This window comes from Colletotrichum lupini, chromosome 2 (genome assembly GCF_023278565.1).
Source record: "Colletotrichum lupini chromosome 2, complete sequence".
NCBI lineage: Eukaryota > Fungi > Ascomycota > Sordariomycetes > Glomerellales > Glomerellaceae > Colletotrichum > Colletotrichum lupini.
In genome coordinates, this window is record NC_064675.1 from 1,779,523 (window position 1) to 1,803,649 (window position 24,127).

The 24,127-nt window shown below is 29.6% G+C and overlaps 2 protein-coding genes across 2 annotated transcripts in view; one reads left to right on the plus strand and one right to left on the minus strand.

Annotated features, from left to right (window-relative positions):
* Positions 1 to 6,338: 6,338 nt before the first annotated feature.
* Positions 6,339 to 8,603, plus strand: CLUP02_02891 (uncharacterized protein; the record flags this gene model as incomplete). Its single annotated transcript, XM_049281919.1, has 5 exons — positions 6,339 to 6,384; positions 6,431 to 6,569; positions 6,616 to 6,897; positions 6,961 to 7,574; positions 7,624 to 8,603. 5 exons carry the CDS (start codon positions 6,339 to 6,341, stop codon positions 8,601 to 8,603), a joined length of 2,061 nt encoding a protein of 686 aa, XP_049139062.1.
* A 33-nt stretch (positions 8,604 to 8,636) lies between these two features.
* Positions 8,637 to 24,127, minus strand: part of CLUP02_02892 (uncharacterized protein) — a gene marked incomplete at both ends in the record, with an annotated part of 28,722 nt that continues 13,231 nt past the window's right edge. The window contains 2 exons of the mRNA XM_049281920.1: positions 8,637 to 8,813; positions 18,255 to 18,260. Of these exons, the coding sequence (XP_049139063.1) occupies positions 8,637 to 8,813; positions 18,255 to 18,260 (183 nt within the window). The remainder of the gene's footprint in view (positions 8,814 to 18,254; positions 18,261 to 24,127) is intronic.

The following is a 24,127-nucleotide window of genomic DNA, read 5'->3' on the forward strand; positions in this document are numbered from 1 at the left end:
CGACGCATAACGGTAGCTTTAAATTAATATACGTAGCGTAGCTAAGAAAAATAATTTTTTTAAGCTAAGGCTTATTTTTAAACGTAATATTAATATAAGCGAATTTATATTACTACGCTTTGTTAGTATATTACGAATATAATACTCCGTTATACTATTTTATTTAATATACTCTTTTTTAATAATAACTAATATACTAATCCTTTACTTAGCTTTTTAAATAAAGTAGCCGTTAATTTTAGGTTAATTCTATAGATACCCTAAGAGTAATTATATATTTAGAAATAGCATAAATCGGAGTATTTTTTAGACCGGCTTATATAATTATTATAAGAATAGATAGTATAGAAGTAGGGAGACTAAATCCCGCTTATTTTAATTAGTATAGGACGGGCTAGCTAACGTAGTCCGAGCTTCTTTAACCTCCTATTAAATATACTAACTTTTAAAGTAGCGACTTTTATATAACTTTAAATTAATAATATATATTATAAACTACTAACTATAAATACCTAGTTAATAAATATAGTATTAGTAATAAGGACGATAGTATTAAGTTTAGATAAGAATTACTACGATAATATTATATATCTAAGCTCGAGGCCTAGTACGTAGAGCATATTATTATTTATTATAAACGTATTACTAAAAGCCGTAATATCCGTAATAACGAGGATATTATTACTGAGCTATAGCTCTAATAACGACGTAGTTTTCTTATATTTAAAACTAAGTACGTTTTATATAGGTATAGTAAATAGGTATTAATATATTTATAGTCCCGAAAGTAGTAACTCGGCCCGTATTATACTAATATCCCTAATTATAACCGAACGATAAAAAGCGATCTTTATAATAACTATTTAAAAAGTATAAAGTAAAATAAAAACTACCTTAAAAAGTATTAACTAGAAGGTTTACGTATTTATAGTATATAGAAATCGGCTAGCTAAGGTTATATTTAAGTACTTAGTAATAAGCTATATATAAATATTTTAATAAAAACGGATAGTTATATTATTAGTCTTACTTAGTACTAAACGATAGTAGCTCTATTAAATATAAAGAAATACTCTTTTATTTAGAGTTCTAAGGCTTAAGTTAGGATAATATACGTAAGAAGTTATTGAAAAAAATTTATAGGGCCGTAAGAAGGAACGTTTAAAATAAAAGCTAAGAGGCTAGTTATTTATAAATTAATTAATCTTATAACGCTTTTAAATCTCTTACTAATTAAGAAGTTAGTATTAATCTTTATTAAAATAGCCGTACTTTTTAGTATATAGTATATATATAAGATCGAGTACTGTCGTTATTATCTTAGTTATAGTAACGAGGAATACGTTTACTTTATTATACTATTACTCGTCTATTTTCTATTCGGCTAGTAAGTCGGGTAATAGTATTAATAAAAACTATATATTTTGGCCCGTTTGCGCCTTAGTATTATCTACGTCTTTAGTCTTAGCTTACCGAGCCCTTTTTAATAAATTTACTTATTTTTAATATCAATAAACCGGGCTAATAGAAATAGACGGGGGCTCTCCGAAGTAGTACTTATTAATAATATCGGGTCTATAAATACTATATCCTATACGAATATTAAATTAGTTATATTTATAATAAGTTAAGAACTCGTTATATAGCTTTTGAGTAGTATTACAAATAACGCGCTCGAGCTTCTATATTTATATAAAAAATAGCTATTAGCTACGTACTTATAAAGAGCTAGTAGCGAGGGTTAAGTATACTAAAGCCTTTATATTTATATAATTAGTTTATATTAGCTAAGTGCGTATTATATTATTTATAATATATATATAAGTTAAAGACTATATATTACGGGATAGTTAGTTAGATACTAACTACGTAATACGTATTAGGGCATATATCTATAAGAGGAATTTAATAATAAATATACCCGACTTACTTAGCTTCTCTTAGTTATTAATATAGAGTATACCTTATTAGGGTTTATTCGAACGATAGAGTATAAAAGACTAGCCTGAAATATTTTATACTTATTAACTAAGAAGTTACGATAGTAAATAGTATACGCGTGCGATATTATAACTTAATTATTTATTAACTATATAGCCGTGCTAGGGTAAAGTTAGTATTAAGTATTAAGAATATAACTTATAAAGGATTTAAAAAGCTATTATACTAATACTTAATATATCGGTAGAGGATTCGTTTAAATAGCTACTAGAGTTTATAATAGAATTTCCTTATTATTTTATATTAATATATAGAGTACGCAACTATTTAATTAAAAATTAGGCGCGGCTTTTAATATAACTAATATCGTATAGCTATATTATTTAATAAAAGCTTAGTTAGGGATTCGTTATAGGATTTATTATAATAAGCCGTAATAGGCTTATTAAAACTCTTACGTTAGCTAGTTAGTATTAAATATAAATCGTATAATATAATATATAATTATATTAATAATTAGCGAGAACGTATTATTAACGGGCTATAGTATACGGGAGAGAGATAAGGTATCGTCCTAGCTCTCTAATAAGATAATATTAGATAACCTAGCCTAGTTACTAAGCTAAAAAATAAAAAAGATATAGTAGTATATACTACTTGCGCGCTAATTTTTATAAAACGGGTCCGTCGTAATGCGTAGTACTATACCCCTAATACTATTTTAGTACGAGGGTATATATACGAGGCTTTATATATAGTATAAGGATTTATATTTAAACCTGCTATATACTCGCGATAGTAAGCTAGAACCGGCTTAGGGAAAATAGTTAATAAAGGAAATGTCTTTAAGTATTAAAGTTAACTAGCTAGTTAAGCCTGCGGGTTAGCTTAAAAATACTTTTTATTTAAAAGTATATTAAGCTATAAAAGTAGCTAATAGCTATAATAGATTATTACGCCGCTTAGCTCTAATTTTACTTTTTTAAGTATAATACTTAACTATATAATACGAATATAATATAATTACGACCTAAATTAGTTTATAGTTCGTAATATTTAGATTTATTTTAGAGTTTTAGTACTTCTTATCGCTAAGAATAATGCCTACTTAACTTTAAGAAGCTCGTATTATACTAATTATTACGTTTATAATCCCTAATCGAACTATTTTAGCTACTTAAAGATATTGCTAAAGGTATTTTAAAGCTATTTATAGGTCCGTTAAGTTACTAAGTATAATATAAACGGCCGGTTCTTATTAATATTATAAGGGAGATAAGAATAAATTAGCGTATTATACTATATAGCTTTTAGTAATATTATAATACCCCTAGCCCCTTTTAACGCCCTAGTAGCTAGCTATGCTAATTTAGTTAGTATTTAATATATAATAAATCTAAATTTTATTATAATTATGCGAGTATTTCGATACGAGCTTAATATAATATTTATAAACTACTACCTAACTAACGATACGCACTTTTAGTCGTTTATAGCCGAAATACCTTACTATTTATAGCGCTATAGGGCTATATATATACGAGAGTAGCCTCGAAAGGGGTTTTTACTTATTATATATAAACCTCTAATAAAGGCTATTATAATAAGATAGTATCGTTATAAATAGAGACTAAATATAAGAGCTTTAAAAGTATAATCGTATATCGAAAATAGCGAGTATTATTTATTTCTAACTACGAGAGTAATCGATAAGTTACTAGAGCTTAACTAACTATTTACTTAATACTTAGTGAGTAACGTCCGTTATTTTAAGTGCTTACGCGTTATTATACGCTATTATACGCTATTATATATTATTATACGCTATTACGTCTCTATACTAGCTCTATTACTAAAAAGGATAGGTTCTTAGGCAGCACTACGAGGAGGTTATAGGGTTCGAATTTCGCTGCCCATATCGCTCGAAGAATAGTATCTTAGTAGTACCGTTAAAATAGCTATTAACGGAACTTAAATAAAATATAGAGTCCGTTATTTACTACCGTTAAGAATATTCGTTCGACGGAATATATAAGAAACGTAGAAACCGTAGATTAGTATTATTAAAATAATTATTAACGGAATAAAATATAGAAGCCGTTACTTAGTATCGTTAAAAGTTTATTAACGGTACTATTATAAAGTTTTATATATATATTACTACCTCTTTTATAAACATTCTTAATATTTAAAAAGCCGAAACCTACTATAATAAGTCTTTATAAACCTTTAATTATAGCTATAATAACTAGTTTATAAACGAAAATATAAGTTAGGATAGCGAACGATAATATAAGTAATAGTACGTAATTAAGAGCTACTTTAAAGTATCTATAACCGGCTTTTATAATATTTATTCTTATATATCTAATTATAGTTATATATATATAGTTAAAACGACTATAAGCCTAGCTTATATAAATTAAGTTTAAAAAAATAAAGTATATTACTAAGAAGAAGTAATATTTAATTAATACTATATAGCAGCGTTAATATATAATTAATATTATCTTAGTAATAAGGTAGGGCTAAGAGCCTAGTTTACTAAGAAAACTCCCGATTTTAAGTAAAAAGAGGCCTCCTTATTAAAACTTTTATTAATATCCTCTCCTCTATTATAAGTTTATAACTTAATAAAAAATATATAGCTTATTATATAATAGTATTAAGGCCCTACTATATACTTTTAGGGAAAGAAGTATTTTTATATTTTAGAAAATCGCTTAGTAAGTATTATAATAGGGGTTAATAAAAAATATTATAGTTATAGCTTCTAGAGGAGTAAACGGCTAGTAGTTATTTTTTAATAAGTAAGGTCTAAACTAAGTCTAGACTAAATAATAAAAATATAGAATAACTAGGGTACTAGATCTAAACTATTAATTAAAAAATAAAAATAAGAAGTTTAATAAAAAATATAAAAAATAAAAATAGCTCTATAAGTAGCTTCTAGCTTAAGTATAAATAAATACGGCCCGATTTAGTACTAATATCTAGCGGGGCTATTTAGTAGAGCATCTTTTAGATATAATTATCTACCCTACTTTCTTAAATAGGACTACTTTTATTATTTAAGACTTTTCTTAGCTATAACTAGATCTAATACTAAATTTAGTACTAATAACTTAGGGTTAATAACATATCTTTCTTATTTATTTCTATTTTTAACGACTAGTATAACTCTAGTTATAATAATAGAAACCGTTATACCGCTTTTAACCGTTCTAATAGGGGTTAATACTGCACTGGGAATTACATCCCCGTCGTTATAGCTCTTAAAAATGAAACTGTGTTTCTAACGCATTAGGAACCAATTGCTCCCGTCGGAAGGGTATAGTATATAAAGACTAAGTTTACGCCGCTAGAGAAGCCTATAATGCTTCTTAAAAGCAGGAATTGAAACTTGTCTTCTAGTTCGTCGCTTACAGAGGCTTGCAAATCCGATGTCCGTTGTCGCAACTGCAGACTTTCTATTGAGCACGGACCAAGTAGTCTTGGCACTGATTAGGTACATGATCGGGCGACTTCGGTACCTTGATGGAGAGAACGCTACAGCGGCCAGCAGAAGCCTGAAATGGATCTTCAAACTTATGACTCAAAGCTCCTCTTCATGGGGATCATCACTTCAGCCATTCCTGGCTGAATACCCTGCTGAACTTATGTCCTCCTTCCAAGCGCACCGCTACAGAGATATCGCTCTAATGAATGAGCCATCCTATCCAGGCGAAATAAGCAGCTTTGGAGACATTTACTGCACGTCGCATAACGGTCAGCAAATCCAATAGCAGCGTCCTATACATCCCTTTTCTGACGACACCAATGCCTATGAGCTGTGAAATGGTCGGGCGCAATAAGCGTCGGTGTGAATTGAATCCGATGGGTACAAGGTGAAGCGTAGATATTTCCCTCATAACCCAAAAGCAAGGCCGCTATTCCCCAGTCTGCCCGTGGTCTGAAGAGGAATGGGATTCATCCCACTCAATTAGACCAAGCAAAGGGAGTGTGCCATCGGAAGTAGGTTGTTGCGTAGTTGCCCTGGACGATGCGGCAGCTGCTGGGCTGTTTGCATTGATCGACTCAATGTCCGACTAGGTATCCTAGTCGTAGCTCGATGGAAAGTTAGGAAGGGAAAGTGTTGAGGTCGCTCGGATTGAAGGTTGACACGGTAGGGAGTAGTAGACGACACGTGGCAATCCATCCGCGAGCCCGTTGCTTGCCAAAAGTAGCTAGACTGACCCACACGTGACCGTGGCAAAATCAAGGATCCATGACTGAAACACTAAATTCCTCCCTACCCCGCATCTTACTTTTCACCATATCTACATTGTTCGTCGTCTGAAGCTTAGTCGGTCGCCCCATAATCATCCTTATTACGGGCCGGGCCGAGTCGCACCATCATGGAGACACAGTCTGAAGTCCCGCCGTTGAGGATCCTGTCCCTTGGTAGAACCCCAGTTCTTTACGTCATGGTTATCGCTGATGGATCCAGATGGCGGCGGTATCCGAGGCATTTCAAGCCTCCTGATTCTCGAACACTTGATGGAGGAGATCCGCGATGCAGAGGGTCTCAGCTACGTCCCGCGACCATGTGATCTCTTCGACTTTATTGGCGGGACTAGCACTGGAGGGTACTATGACCCGGAGCACTTAGAGTTCCCCGCTAACTTATCAAAGAATTATTGCCATTATGTTAGGAAGGCTTCGCATGACAGTCGATGAGTGCATCCGAGAATATCGAGAAGTAGCCCAGAAGGCATTCACTCCAAAACGAATGACGTTCTTACCAGCCCCGCCAAAGGGCACTTTTTCTGCTACAGCCCTCGAGGAGGCGATCAAGAACACAAGCAAGAAGTTTTGTACAGCAACAGAGTGTGCTAGTCAGAGGCAGGTAGGCAATCCGACAAACAGGACATGCCCCCATGGAATGGAGTTTCGAGATGCGACATGCACTAAGACGTACGTTCATCGGAGTTTGCCACTCCAAGACATGTGACGAACGACTGATTTTCTACTCCATAGTGCCGTCTTAGCCATCACTAAGGACAACGTAGATGCTCTACCGACACTCTTTACCACCTACGATGAATCAACAGGCTTTGATGGTTGCCCCATTTGGCAGGTAGCTCGCGCAACATCCGCAGCCACCACCTTTTTCAAACCTATCCGCGTTGGCCGAGACGGCGTAGAGTTTGTGGATGCGGGCTTTGGCTATAACAACCCTTCTGAGGTCCTCATCGAAGAGGCTCGGCGGCAGTTCCCTTCGCACCCTCAGATACGGGTACTCAGCATTGGTACCGGGCTTGGAGACGTCGTCAGTATCGGCAGCACAAGGATGGGCATCATTAGAGCCCTGAAGAGTATGGCGACCAGCTCTAAGAAAGTAGCAGCGAGATTGGAGAACCAGTATGGCGAAAGTGCCGAATACTTCAGATTTAACGTCGCACAAGGCCTTCAAGATGTCACTTTATCGGATTGGGAAAACTCAAGCACGATTTCGGCACACACTAAGAATTACCTCCAAGAAACCCGCAAGCAAATACAGCAATTTGTTCGTCATATGACGGGCTGTACTGACAAGCATAAGTTACCGGCGATCGCAGAGATTGCAGGAGATCCTGCGGGAAAAAAGGGAGGTAGGTTTGAAGTTCCATTTGGGTTGAACAAAATCTAACGCCAAAATAGGAAGCGTTGTTCATCTGATACCGCTGCTCAAAAATAAGAATTTTGTTGAACGCCCAGAAGCGGTTAGAATCAAGAGGATGCTGTTCGATGGAAACACCCAAGTGGCGTTAGTAGGACTGGGCGGGGTTGGCAAAACGCAGATATCCCTACACATTGCCTACTGGGCGAAAGAGAATTTGCCAAATTACTCAGTGTTCTGGGTGCTGGCTTACAGCCGAGCAAGCTTCGAGCAGTCGTACGCAGCAATCGCCAGGGAACTCAACATTCGCCCAAACACAGAAGACAAGGACGCGAAAACTTCCGTCAAACAATGGCTTAGCTCTGATCAAGTCGGACCATGGCTTATGATCGTGGATAACGCTGATGACGCAAGCATACTGTTCGACAGTCCGAAGCACCAAGAAGGGTTTCTGAAGTATCTGCCGCATAAAGGAAACGGTCTGACTCTCTTCACTACGCGCTCTCGGGAAGTGGCATTGTCGGTGGCAGACGATGCTTGGCTAGAGCTCCATTCGATGAGTGAAAAAGAGGGCACGAATCATTTCAGAAAGTCGGTCCACCAAAAGGATCTTCTTCCACGAGCGCCCTTTTTCCGCCTTCCCGTCGATCGCGTCGATGAAATGCGGCAGCGTGGTTTGCCGGGTGGTAGAGCCTATGGCCAGCTTCCCTTGGACGACTTATCTCATATGGCTTCAGACGGCAGGAAGGACGAGCAGCGCTGCTTCAAGTGCGGGAACAATGGCCACTGGGCACGTGATTGCCGTGAAAGAAGCGATGATGAGGATCGCTGCTTCAAGTGTAAGAAGAAGGGTCACTGGGTACGCGATTGCAGAGAAAGCAGCGATGACGAGGATCGCTGCTTCAAGTGTGGGGAAAATGGCCACTGGGCACATGATTGCTATGAAAGCAGCGATGACGAGAATCGCTGCTTTAAGTGCGATGAGAAGGGCCACTGGGCAAAAGAGTGCACAAGACGGTAATAGGGCATCATAAAATGTACTCTACATGGACACTCAAGGTGTTACAGCCAGACAATCTAGTAGCGGGGTCTGTTGTGAGAAGCTGAGGGATGACGCTGTAAATAGTGCTGGAGTCTTGTTGAGTCGTATTGGTTGTTCGGAGTCGCGCTGATCAGAAGGTATGCAGAATAGCTGTTCGATGAATATTGGAAGTCTCGGATGAGAATCAAACTGACGTGCTGGAGCACCAGTGCTAGAGCAGACTGGTGCTCTAAATGAGGCATGTATTAGAAGAAGCATTAGTTGTTAGATAAACGATGTTGATTTAATGCAATACCACTGAGGTCAATTGATTAAAGGGTGATTATTATGCTTAATTTAGGGATTCCGTCCTATCCCGGTTTGAGCGGGGTTCTATTTTATATTTACTTATTATCACTAGTTCGTATATATTATTTAACGCATTTCTAGCATCCCTTTATCTAGACACACTATTAAAGTATCCCTTCTACCTGCGATATGTTAGATTAACGACTATATCTAGATAAAGGGATACTAAAAATACGTTAAATAATATATACAAACCGGTAATAATAAGTAAATATAAAATAGAACCCCGCTCGGACCGGGATAGGACGGAATCCCAAAATAAGCATAATAATTACCCTTTAATTAATTAACCTTAGTAGTATTATATTAAATCGATATCGTTTATTTAATACGATATACCTAAGCCGTTTTAGAATTAGAAAGTCCGTGCTTAACGAATAGCCTATAATATTACGCCTACTTCTAAAATTAACTAGAAATAGGCCCGTGGCTATATAGTACTAGGATGCTATTCAAACTACGGATTAGCTTTACTATTCTATATATCTCTTAGCTATTTATACTTAAATCCTAAGCTATATTTACTAAAAATCTACTTTTTACGATATTAATATTACTAATTATAAAATAAAATAAGCATGCTCCGGCCATAAGGCTGGTTTAGAATAATATTTTATACGTAATGTTTTCTAAATATTTTCGAGCGAGAATAATAGCTAATAGGACGCGTAAATACTAATCCGCCTCCGTTATTAAAGAGTTTTATAATTATTAAAGGCTACGCTCTAGGTAAATAAGACTATTATAAAGTATTATATTATTAATATTAGCCTATAGTAATAAATAGTATAAGAAGATTACTAAATTTAAAAAGAGGTTCTATATATCGCTATTAATAAGTAGGACTTTTAAAAAGATACGCTTAGCTACGCTAATAACGAGTCGTAGAGAAGTAGGGCGCTAATAAAATAGTTCGAATTAATAAGTATTTAACGATATATCCGTTAATTAAGTAAAAACGGGTAGTTAATAACTAATAACGGTATAAAAAGCCGACGGCGACTAGAGCTAAGAAGTATCCCTCGAAGAGCAATATATTTATATTTTGCCTATATAGTAGCCGTACTATAGTAGCCGTTAAGTATTTATAATCGAATTATAAAAGGCCTCTTTATATTTATAAGCGTAATAACTAAGCCTACTTAATACTAACGGCCCTAAAGCTTAATATAGACGCCCCTATAATACTTAATTAGACCGTTACTAAACTAAAAAGGTACTATAATAATAATAAAACCTCGTCGTACGTTAAGCATCTATTCTAATACTTTTAAGCTTAATAATCTATTATTAAGGCTTATAAAATAGGCTAATAAGTAATACGATATAATCTTTAATATCTTATAATAAGAAAATAACGTACTTTATTATAAGCTTAGGGTAGTATAGCGGCTATAGTAGTTTATTATTAGTCTTATATATAGTATTATTAAGTTAATTAATTAGCTAAAGGAGCTATTTATAAAGGCCTAGTTACGGATTTAATAAAAAAGAGTAAACTATTTAATAAATTATACCGTATTCTAGGCCGTTAAAGTAGTTTAATTTAATAGTTTATACCGTTATTAACTTACGAGGATATATTACTTATATTAAGACCTAATAATAAACGAATTTAAAAAGCCGAATTAATACGGACTTTAAATAGAGTAAAACGGCTATTTAAAAAAAAAAGTCTAATAATATAAGTCGGAGCCCCTATAAGCTCTTAAGGCGCTTCGCTTACCTTTTTAATTTTTTTTTTCTTTTTGTTTTTAAATTATATAAAAGCTATATACGTTTCTCTCTTCCCTTTTTTTTTAAATAAGGGAGCTTTATTTTACTCTTTATTACTTTTATTACCCGCCTTACCTTTTTTTTAATCTATTTTTTAGTACTTTTATAGTATTACGTATTATAATTAATAAATATAAAAAATAATAACGCTACCCCTCCTATATATAATAACGAGGAGTATTTTAAGACCTATATCGTTTTTAAATATAATTAAATATTATTAAAAAATAATAAAGAAATAGATTAGTAGTAGTCTTTACTAACTAAGATTTTCTTATAGTTATTATTAATAAGTTATATTATATTTCCTTTTACGTTTACTTTATTAAAGAGGTTATAAGTTCTTAAAAATATAAATAAAGTTAGGTAAATAGTATTATACTAAGTTAATAATTATTTAATTACTCTAGCCTCTATATTCTTAAGCGTTATATTTATTAGCTTAGCGTAATTATAGTTTAAGTAGCGTACGAACTACGTCTAGGTATATTAATATATTATTATATAAAACGCCGTACTTAACTAGGTTCTGCGTACGTTAATACTTATAAAGCTATAATCCGACGTTAGTTAACTTACTTATTAAGTTTTTATTAACTATTTTAAATATATATATAGTATATAGGGGTTAATAGTTTATAACGTTAATAGTTACTATAACCGTTACCGGCTAGTAGCTAGTTATATTTTACGTTTTATATAGCGTTTATTAATATTTACTAAATAGACTACGTCGTAAGACGGAATAATAGCTCAGAAGACGTTATCGGGAGCTAGTTTTTTATATTTTTATTTCCTAGTTTATTTAAAAATTAGTATTATATTTCTTTTAAAAAACAGTAGATATATAGTTATTTAGTATATATATAGTATTATTTCTAGCTATACTTAGATATAAAATAACTTAGATATTAAATATTACGATATTTATTAGCTTTACTTAGAATACTATATATATAAGCGGATCCCTATATCTCTATTACTCTTTTTTATAATATAATATTAAACTCTACCTAACTTAGCTCTACTTATATCGAAACATTATATTCCCTTATAAAATAATATTATATATATAAGTATTATACTAAAAGCGCCTGTTTTTATAATAGTAGGCGATCGTTAAATATGTAATAGCGTTTAAAATATCTATTTATATAGCCTACATAGCGGAGGGTAACGCTATAAACTACGTTATAGAGCTAAACTAGTCGTTAACTATATAAAATAATAATATCTTATTCTAAAGCTCGACTCTTTTCGTAAACGTTATATAATACTAAAATCTACTCTCTATAAGTATACTTATATATTATTAAATACTTACGAAAATATTAAATCGTTTATAGAATATATTAAAATAAACGTAATAAAATTTAATAAAAAAACCTAAATCGCTATTTTCTTTAATAATTATAACGCCTTAAATACCGCTATATTAAATCCTAGGGCTAGACTTATAGTATATATAGTAATAAAAAATATAATAAAAACTTATTAAAATAAACTAAGAGCTAAAAAAAGGAGCGCGTTTTAACTATAGTCCTAAAGAAAGGTTTACTTAGCTTAAAATATAATAATATATTAAATCGCTTATTATATATTAAAAAGGGCTTATTTTAGAAGTATTATTAGGCCGAGTTCGAGCTTAACGATCTCGGGTATACTTTAATAATAATATTAAAATATCGAAAACTGTTCTATATTAGGGAACTAATCCGTACGGAGTTAAAAGAAGTCCTAAAGAAGCTAAGAGTACTTTATTACTTAAATATTATTAAGTTTATTTAAATATATATAATACCTACCTCTTTTTATACCGTTTTTAAAGCTATAATTATTAACCTCTTATATATAGTAAAATACTTAATATATCTTAATAAAGTATAGCTAGGTATTATAATTAAGTAAGTAAATAAAAAAATAGGCCTAGATAAATACGATTACGTATTAAAAATCTAATTAATACTTATACTAATCTAGGTCGTAGACAGCCTTAGCTATTTAAAAAAAGAAAGCTTAGAGTATACTTCGATTAATAAAAAAAACGTATTAATAACTAACGCGGGAGTAGTAAAGATCGGTAATTAGCCTACCTCCCGATTAATATAGGCTTAGGATTTCGATATTTAATATTAAAAACCGTATATATAGCTAAATAATACTTTTATTAGTTACTTAGAGGCTATAGTTATTATTATTTTATAGCTCTTAGCTATATTATTTAACTCTTTATATAAAAGTATTATAAAAAAACGCTAGGTATTAACAACCTTAGCTACTAGGCCCTTAACTCGGATAGGTTTACCTTTTTGATCGTAATCGATTTTACGTCGTTCGTTATTAAGTTATAAAATATTCGTATTACTAGCTATATTTAAAGTTCGCGCTAGAGATCTAAATTACTAACTAAGATTTATAGTACCCGCTTTTAAAATATCGCAATATTAAGTATCTCTTTAGTCTTATTAGTTTAATACACGTTACGGTTTTCCTATAGGAGTACGTATATAAAAACAGGGTAATACTAATACTTAATTAATTTTCTTCTAGCTATTTCCTATTTTACTAAAAATAAGTAGCTAATTATGCCTATTATTTATACTCTATAGCGTTATAACTATTCCCTAAACTATATACTTTAGTTCTTTAATTCTTTAATCCTTTTTTATATTTAGTATTCGTTTATATTTATTTATATATTATTACTATTGGTTTTTTTTTTAAATCCCTACTCTCTTAGTTATAAGCGCTTATAAACTAGGTTACCGCTTCTTACGTAATCTATCTTATTAATATAATTATTAATCTTACTTTTTTAAACGTCCTGTTTTATATAGAACGGGCTCGGAAATAACTTACTTATTTTATAAAAAGGTATTTAGTTTATTAACTTCTCGTTTATCGTTACTTACTACTTAGTCCTTGGAATATTATTTTTTTATTTAGTCCTACTCTTTTTTTAAATATAAACGTATTTTATTTAACTTTTTAATTATTAACCTTTCTTACTTACTCTAAGAACCTAGCTCTCCTTAATATACTTCCCCTATTCTCCGGACCCTATTTAGACTTTATTATAAATATACTAGCTATACTTCTTTAGTATTATACTATATTTTATAAATAGTAAGGTCGTATTATTATAATTCTCCTTATAGGTTATATTATTAGTATTATAAGAGACGATAAGTTCTTAGTCTAAGTTTTTAAAAGTATTAATAAGCTCTTTATAATAACAATAACTAAACTACCCTTATAACTAATTTCCGTTTCTTTATTTTACTCTCGTAGGGATTTATTATTATAATAATAATAGTAATAATAACCTTTCTCTTTTTTTTTTAATACCGTATTTACGAATTATATTTAAGAGCTTACTAAGCGCTCGCTTATTTAATAATAATAGGGCTTACTTTTTATTTATAATTGATAGCCGGCTATTTATAGCTTTAGCTATACGTTTATTTTATTATAATAGCGCTAATAACCTTTTTATAAATAGGCTTAATAGCGTTCCGTAATAAGGTAATAGGACGAACGTTTAGTAAAGCTTATATTAATTATAATACTAAGGCCGTACGCGTCTCGATTTAGTTATTAAGGCTATTTATATTCGAAGCGGGCTAGTATTTACTTATATAAATACTAAAAGTTCGCTTATTAGAGAGCTACTCCCTTATTATAACCTTATAAACCGAGGTAGAATAGGATATTATTAATCTTTTTATTAAACTATATAGGGGATCTATTTTTAATTTTATTTAGTATTTTTATAAGCACGCCGTACTATAACTAACTTTTTTTTTTAGCCCGCACGGCATTAGTATATTAATATAAGACTACGAAGTAGTATTTATAGTAACTACGGGTTATAAAATCGCGGCCTAGGTACCGTACTTTAAAAAGCTAGTTTATAAATATAATTATTATAAAAGCTATACGTAATAAATCTATTTTATATAATAAGTAGCTAACTTTAATAAGTTAAGGAAGACGTAATAATATAAGGTAGTTTTTATAACTAACTATACTAAATATTATATATACGGCTAGGTTTATCCTAAATCTTATACTAAATAATAATACGCTAAATAACGGCTATATATATATATTATAACCTAGCTATTCTTATTAATTAACATAATTAATTAGTTACGAATAGATCCTCGAGATTTTTATTTTTTTAAATATAAAAATATAGGGGATATCCGTTAGCGATTTTTAGATTTTATTATTAAAATATATTAATAACGAGTAGATTACTACGTACGCCCCGATATATATCCTAAGTACGACCGACGCTAAGTAACTAATTAATAAGTATTTTTATAATAATAGTAACCGATTATACTATAAACCGATTTATATAAAGGATTTTAATATAAGAGCGCGGCTTTATATTAATAGCCCTAACTTTATAATTAGCTTATAGGGCGAAGCGTTTAACCTATTTAGCTATATATTACTTAATATACTTAGAAATATAAAAAATATATTAGTCCTCGGTACGCTCTTTATTTTTAATAATAAATACTTTTTAACCGGTTTCGTAGTATTTATTATAAATATAACGCGGGATATTCTTTACGATTTTATAGGCAGGTTTTAAATAAATAAAAACTACCTTTTATTTTCTAAGTTTTAAAAAAGAGAAGATATACGCTAATATCTCCGAACTAACGTATAGCTACGGGAGCTTAATTACTAGCTAGCCGGCTAATACGTCTAATACTTTATATTTAGCTCGTCTTTTTTCTAATTAATAATAGATATTTAAGGGTTTCTATATTATAATTATTATAAGACTCGTCTAGTTTTAGGATTAATATATCGAATTATATAGGGGAAAAATAGAAATAAAGGAAAGGATAAGCCCTATATATAGATATTTATAACGTAATTACGTAATAGTTCCTATTACGACGTTCGGTTTTTAGAAATAATTTTATATAAAACCCCTAGTATAACTAACTAATTTAAATACTATATAAAACTAAAATAGTATTTACTATCCGCGCCCGTTAGTAGCGCTAATTAAAAAGGGGCTACGTATATTAGCTTAATATCTAGAAGTATTATAACTAGACTTAGGCCGGAAGGCATTGTGAGAATATAGGGTAAAAGGGGAATAATCGTACTTAGGTACTATGCCTAGGATGCTCTCGAGATCTAGCTACTATAATAAACCTAGTTAAGTTAAGTAACCGGGCCGGTTATAGGGAATTAACGCTCTACGATCGAATTTAATATTAACTAAGGTAGAGTCGGTAGGCGGGAGCGTACATAGCCGCATTAGTATAAGCGTTACTTTATCTTTCCTATTTACTTTATACGGGACACGGCCGGTTATAGGCTAGACGCGGATCGGGTCGCAGTAATAATAGGGGGCTAGATCTAGGCTAGCGCTTTAATTTCTAAGCTGCGGTATAGAGAAATAGGACTATTATAAGCGGGGCATTACCGGCTAGCTAGCCGGCTAGTCTAACTTTATAGGATATTACTAGCACGGTAGTATTAGCCCTTAGAGTTTATAAAGATAATACGGTAGTTCGAGGGGACAGAAGCGTCTTTTATAACGTCGTTCGACTTAATATTAAATAGCTACCCTTAAAAAATAAATTACTAAGGGCCGTAAATACGGGGAGGGAGACTTAGTATATAAATAGTTATTAATATAATAATTTAATTACTAATCTTTAAATAATATACCCCTTATTATTAACTATAAAATTAGCTTTAGCTACTTTATAAAAAGACGTTATTAAAATATAACTTTAAAATAGCTAGCGATATATTATAAGAAGCGATATAAGTATAGCTTAGAGGGGCTAAGGGAGCTTTTTTAATAGGGCTAAAAGAAGCTCCGTTTTAAACTCGCTACTTATTATTACTCTAGCCCGAGGCTCGCTTAATATTATTATATTTTTTTTAATAAGACGTTTATATTTTAGTATATAATATAAAAATAATAAGGCCTACTTTATTACGATTTTTTAGTTATTAATAAATAGTTCTTATACTATAAGGACTTAGTTAGGCTTAAAATAAAATAGTAAAAAATAGCTTTTTTACTTTTTATTAATAACTAGACTTTATGGCCGCTCTTAGCTTATTAAGGACGCTATAAAAAGCTAATTAGAGCTATTACTATTTATTATATAATAATCTTATATTAGATCGGTTAACTATATTAATAAGGTTACTTTTAAATATAGGACTATTAAAACGTAATATAACTAAGGTCGCTTATTACCTACTTATTATAAATTCAAAAACCTAGCTTATAATTTAAAATATATATATTTATTAATTAACGATCGTTAAATTAAGAAGAATATAACTTATTAATAGTAATTCGATAGGATATGGGGCCTATAAGTAAGATAATATTCTTTTTTAATAAATACTAATAAATATATATAGGCGCGCTTATTAAAGTCTATACTTACTCTTTTTATAATAATACGCTAACTACTTAAAAACTTATAATAAAATAAGGCTTTAATAAAATATTAAAAAATATTAGTTATTAATAGCGAGAATACCTTAAGTTTTTACTTAGATCGGAGTATTAATAAGAGGATATCTAACTTAGATATATTCTTTATTAAAGATAACGGTAGTATTTAGTCGGGGTTAGGGTAGATCCTTTTAGTTTAATAGCCTAATTTTATATAATTATAAATTAGTAAAATAAAACGAATATAAGTATAAGCCCTTTAAAATTACTAAGTAGCTAGAAAGTTACTAGTATTTTAAATAAGCTATTTAGTTTAATACTATCGTAGTTACGTTATATTAAACTATTTAAGAAGGCATATACTAATACGGTAATAAATTATAAACCAGCCCTATAGCTACTACTCCGTAAGTTATATAGACGGTAGTTCTAAGTAGAGGAAAATAGAGGGTATTAATTCTTTCTATTATTTTAAATATGTAAATATTTCTAAAAGCTTACCCTTTATAAATATCTTTACTAGCAATTCCCCCTTAGTAATATATATTAATATATATATATCTTTTTAATTTAATCCTTAAGGCTAATATACGGTGAACTCTATAATAATCGTAGCTATATAACCTTTTTATTTACGTCTCCCTTACTTCTAATTTATAGTTAAAGAGCGCTTTTTTTAACCGAATTTACGTAACGGGATTATCCTAATCTACTTTTTTTATTATTAATAACCCTAGCTTCTATAATCGCTCTTATACGTTATTTAGAATACAGAGCTAATAATTAAGTTTCTAAATACTTAAGTTAATACGATCGATAATAAGTCGTAGTTTAGTTATTATAATTCTTAGGGATATTAGATCGGGAACGTAGTTACTACCGTAGGGATTTTTTATAATTAACTTTATAGTATTATAGTTAATAAAAGCTATAAGCTCGCCCCTCGACTAACTTTTAAATTATACTTTTTTAAAAAAGATCCCGAGGCGTATAAAGGTCTTTTTTAACGTTTATTAACTAATTACTATAAGAGGATTATTTAGTACGTCCGACTAATAAGAGTCCGTATCGGGGCGCACGAGCTACTTAATATTATAAAATAGTCTATTCGCTAGCCCCGTTAGTCCGGATACGAAAGCGATCGTAATATTTAGGAATATAATATTATAAACGCTTATACTAATTATATATAAGCATACTAACGCCTAAAAATAGGCTATAAATAATAAAATAACGTATAGAGAATTACCGTAGGACAATAATTAAAACGATATCTTCTGAAGCACTAGGATTATATACTATAATAATAATATTATATTTAACAAATTTACTTATAAATAGAAATGCCGCCGTAATCTTTTAAATACGAAGTACTTAGCTTACTTAAAATAAGCTTTAAACGCTCGAAATTTTACTAGTTATTTTAGCTCTCTATACGATTTAAAATAGCTATTTCTATCCCTTATCCGCCGTCTCTTATTTAGTTTTATATAAAAAAGGCGCTCGCTTTAGCTAAAAAAAAAGCCGTATATTACTTATTAAAACCCCTTAGTATCTTAATCCCTTTTTTATAATATAGTCTATATAAGAGCGAGCGTAGTTATAATTAAATATAATAATAAATCTATAATAAATACTCTATAAATATCCCCTTTATTCGCTTTAACTCTAAATAGGCCTACTATAACTTAAAATACCTTATATAAAGAGACTATATAGGCCGTTATTATTATAAAGAGGATAATAATAATAATATCTAGCCCTAGCGATACGAAGTAAAGTAGCCTAAACTTAAGAATAATAAGTAATAGTATAATTAATACTAAAACTAAGCCGAGCCCAGCAAATATAACGGTTTTTAAGTTAGGGTATTTCTTTACTAGTTTCTATAGCTATTTAATTTCCTTAGACAAAGGGATAAACGCGGCTAGGTCTTATATTAAGTAAAAGGCATAGCCTAGAATCGCTACGCATTTTAAAGCTACGTACGCGTATTTAATACTTATTAATATACTAAATAATAAACTCGTAGTAACTAAGGATTTGCTTAATACGACCGTAGTAATAACCACGCTAGCTACGGTACTTTATGCTATTATAATAATAAACCTAACTAAATTAGGGACCTAAATAAAGCGTTTTACTTATTTATATAGCTTTACTACCGTTAGTCCCGCATTATTAATATAATAAGTTACGTATTAAAATCTATACTATTCCCTTCTTTTTATTCGCTTTATTCTATAAAGTCCTAATAGTTATTATAAGTACGACTAATATTAAAACGATATATAGGGCTATAATAATGTTAGAAATTATAGTATTAAAAAAAGGGGCGTAAGAACGAAGATAATAAGTATTTAAAGCCGAATCGTAAATCTAAAAAATAATAGGTAATAGTATATATATTATATAAACTCGCTAAGATTATATTAATTTACTTTACGGCTAAGGCCTAGAGTGGTTTATAAATCTTTATATATATTAGTATATAAGGAGTATTTACTATATATACTTATAGATTTCTAAAGACGTACTAATATTTAGAAGTCTTATTAAATAACTTTCGTTGAATATTATAAAAAGCACTAATAAGCTCTTAATATATATTAATATATAAATTAAGATATTATTAAAGTCGTTTCTTATTTTTTTATTTAAGTAGCGAGGTAGAGCTAGTTTAGATAGCTATTATATTATTATACGTAGCTAAAAAACGGATAGGTAAATAAAGGATCCGGAATTTATAGTTTATTATATACTAAACCTATATTATATAAACTATATTTAATTTAATTAAGTTATATAGGACGTTTATAACTAAATATATAAAACGTTAATTACGCTAGATTTTATAAATACCTTATTCCTTATTTTTTTTATTACTATTACTTACGTATTTTATAAATAATATATAGCGCGTATAAACGGGTTCTCTACTTTAATATCGGTATAGCTAGTTAGGGACTAAGGCTTATATAAGTAACAAACTCCGGCTCCAATAATACTTAATATATTTTAAAGTAGTAATTATCGATTATTAATTTTTTATATAGGAGTTTTATATAAACTAAAGTAGTATATAGCTCTTTAGTAACGTCTAGATATCTTAATAGGGGGTTATAATTGTTTTAGAGCCGTTTATAAACTTTTTTAAGCTATACTTATTACTTTATTCTATTTCTTTACCCTACTTAAAAACCCTCTAGTAGTATATAAAGAAGTATAAATCGACCCGGCCCCTAGTTATAGTATAAATTATAAATATTATATTAAATTTAAAAATCTAATTAGTAACGCCTTATCTCTCTAATTTCGCACTTAATAATATTAATTTTTAAATATAAAGCGACGTCCTAATCGCTACTAAGGCGGGCTATCTTTTTATAAAATAGTAAACTAATATAATAGTAATAGAACTCGCTCTTAGAGCCGCTCTTAATAATTAACTATATTATTACTAATTTAGTATTTTTTAATAAATAAGAGCTTTAATAAAAGGCTACGGCCTTACTAAGTATACTAAGAATAGTTCTATATTCTTTTAGTATAGGGGGCGGTATAAGAAGTAATATTAAGTTTAAAGTTTAATAAATCCTCGTATTAAAAATAAGACCGTTACGTAGTTTAATTATTTTAAAAAAGGGGCTAACTATATATAAAGATAATAATAAACCGTATAGATCTTTAGGTAACGTATAAGTAGTTTTGCTTAAGCCTTATTTTATTAAAAAGGGCCCTTTTTTAATGGGCGAAAATAGCTAAGATAGCGAGGGAGAGGTACTAAATATAAATAGACCGATATTACTCCCTATATTAGCTATAAAAATTAAGCTAATTAGTAATAGCGAAGTTCTTTTATATATAAACGCTTCGTTAAAAAAAGTAAAGTATTTTAATTATACTTATTAAAGCCGCTCAAAAATATTAAAGTCCTTAATATTTAGATTTTAGGCTAAAAGCTTTATATATATTTATACTCGCAAATTTTATAAAAAAGTAGCGTTAGTATATAGTATAAGTATACCCCCGCTAGCTAGTATTTATAAGCTTAGTAATATTAATACTCCGGTATTCTTATTTAGTATTATAATAAGTAGCTTAGAAAAATAGACCGTATAGCTAGGAAATAAGGCTTAGGCCTATTACTTTAATTTCGAGCTACTTTTAGCTTATACTCCGTATAGCTATACGTAATTTACGTAAATAATAGTTACGAACTACGCCCCGTTATAATTATATAAAATAAGTATAGTAATATTAAAAGTCTTATAAAGCCTCGTAGCTATTTTTATATTATTGAATATAAAGATTACTAAATTATTAAAATAAAAAAACGGATAAGCTAGCTATAATAAGTAAAGATATTCCGTAATTATATCGACGTTTACTTACTTACCTCTAATAAAAAGTCGTAATAATAATAATACTTTTTATTTTAAAGTATTAATATAATTAGTTACGATTTTTATTAAGTTAATCTATTTATTTATAAAATATAATAATACTTTAGCTTACTTAAAGGCTTTTTATAGTAGGTATTTTAAAATTACTTCTCTTATATTTTAAAAAAAAGCGAGCGGGTAACGCTTCTAAATAACCCGCAAAGCGTATTATAATATTTTTAATATTACGGAGGTAAAAGGGTATATAATAAGACAATAAAAGACTTTATAATTATTTATAATAATAATATATAGCGTAATAAAGCTTTAGTTAGCTATTTAGATCTCGTATTAAGCTTTATATATTCTAATTATTTAACTTATATTTATAATTTATTATTAAAGCCTTATACTAAAAGCATTTTTTAGGTTACTAGATATTACCGTTTATATAGCTAGGAGCGGCTTTTCTTATTTATTCGTAACGTAAATAGGCTTTTATTTAACTCTTTATAATAATTATATATAAGCTATTTACTATAAATAAGCTTAATATTTAAATACTAAAAGCGCCTCTACTACTACTTATCGGTCTCCGTTTTTAAATAAGTATTTTAATATTACTTTTTATTATATAAAAATAGAGGCCCTTTAGGTCCGACTTAAAATTTACGTTTTAATAAGTTCTTATTACTCTTTACCCATACTTCTTATATAATCCTCTACTTTTATTTTTTAATATATTTCTATACGTTTATTATTTATAAAGTGTTTATTTTAAAGAGCTAGGAAATAATACCCTTAGTTAAAACTTATTTTAATAAAAGCCCTTATAATATTATCTTGCTATTATAATAACGGCCGCCTTATTATTACTTATAATTACCCTTAATACTTATATTATTATAACCTCTTTATAAGTTTAATATCCCCCTAAACAGATTTCTATTTTTTATATATTTATAATTATAAACTATCGTTATAAACCTCGAGCTTAGTACGTATAATAGCTTTTAAATAAGCACGGCGTACTTCTTAACTAACGCTATACTAATATTATTTATTATAAATCTAAGCTACGTACTTAGTTAACGGCTATACTTAACTATTTCAGTTACTTTTTTTATTCTAAGTACGGTTTTATATTACGTATTACGTTCTATTAGCTTAATATTAATAAGACGGTCTCTTTAAAATATCGGTAGTACTAATATTATCGTTTTATACTTCTTAATTTTTACTAACTTTATCTTTTTACTAGTCCGACTTACGTAATATAACGTAGTATAAGGACCCTCCCTCTCGAACTCGTTTTTCTTTTTACTAACTACGCTATTTATTTCTCATTAGGTAATATAAGCGTTAAGTAATTATACTAGTCCTATACTAAGTAGTATTATTACTTAGTATATAACTTAGCGTTAGATTTTTTATATTATGTTCCTATTTTACGTAATTAGACTTATTTTCGTACTTTAGCTCGTTAATATTACGTCTTTAGTTAATAAAATACATAAAAAACTCGAGGATATAAACTAGCTAGGGAACGCTATATTTATTAACTCGGCTACTTTGTTATTAATAACCGTCTCTTAGGGTAGTTTATATTATAATTAAAGTAGCATAAGTACTCTTATATTATTATTACTCGGGGTAGTTAGTATAGCGCTAATTATTATTTATAAATTATATTTTATAATATCCCCGTTTTTATAACGCCGACTTTTTTAAACTATTAGCTCTATTATAACGTATATTTACGGCGCTATTTAAAGCCTTATAATAAGAGTAATATAATATTAAGTACGTAACGTAATACGCTAATAGTAATTATAAATATATAAGTAGCTTTATTACGTACCCCTATACTTTATAAATATTAAGGGGTTTACTCCGGTTTAGATTAGCGTTATACTCTTCTTTATTATATTTACGCTAATATTAGTATTTATTATTATTAGTCGACTTATTACGGTATTTAATAACTACTAGTGGCCGATCTGGGCGGGCTAGACTCTAGTTATTATTACCTCTGGGTTAATAATACTATAAGATATTAAGATATTAATAAAAGTATAAGTACCGACGCGCATCCTTCTTAGTCTTAGCTATAGCTCTATTTTAAACGCGTAAAATATAGCGTCGTATGCTTTTTATAATAAAAACAACGAAGTAATCGCTATAATAATATACGCCTTTTTTTAATAATTTAATATAATAATCGGAGTAGGTATAAGTAAATCTACTTTTTAAAATATATTATTACGTAAGCTAAAAAATAACGGCTTAGCCCCCGTAAGTACGTACGGGGGTACTTATATTATTTCTACCCTATTTATTATAACTAACGACGCTAAACTACGATTTAAAATTATAAATACGTATATATTCGGCTTATAAAGTATTTATAAACTATATATTAGTATATCTAGGTTAGTGCTCTTAATAGGTTTTTTAATTTAGAGAGTATTACTAAATAGGAGCTTACGATCTAAGTATACGATATATATATAAGTAACGGGTTATAGTAGTAT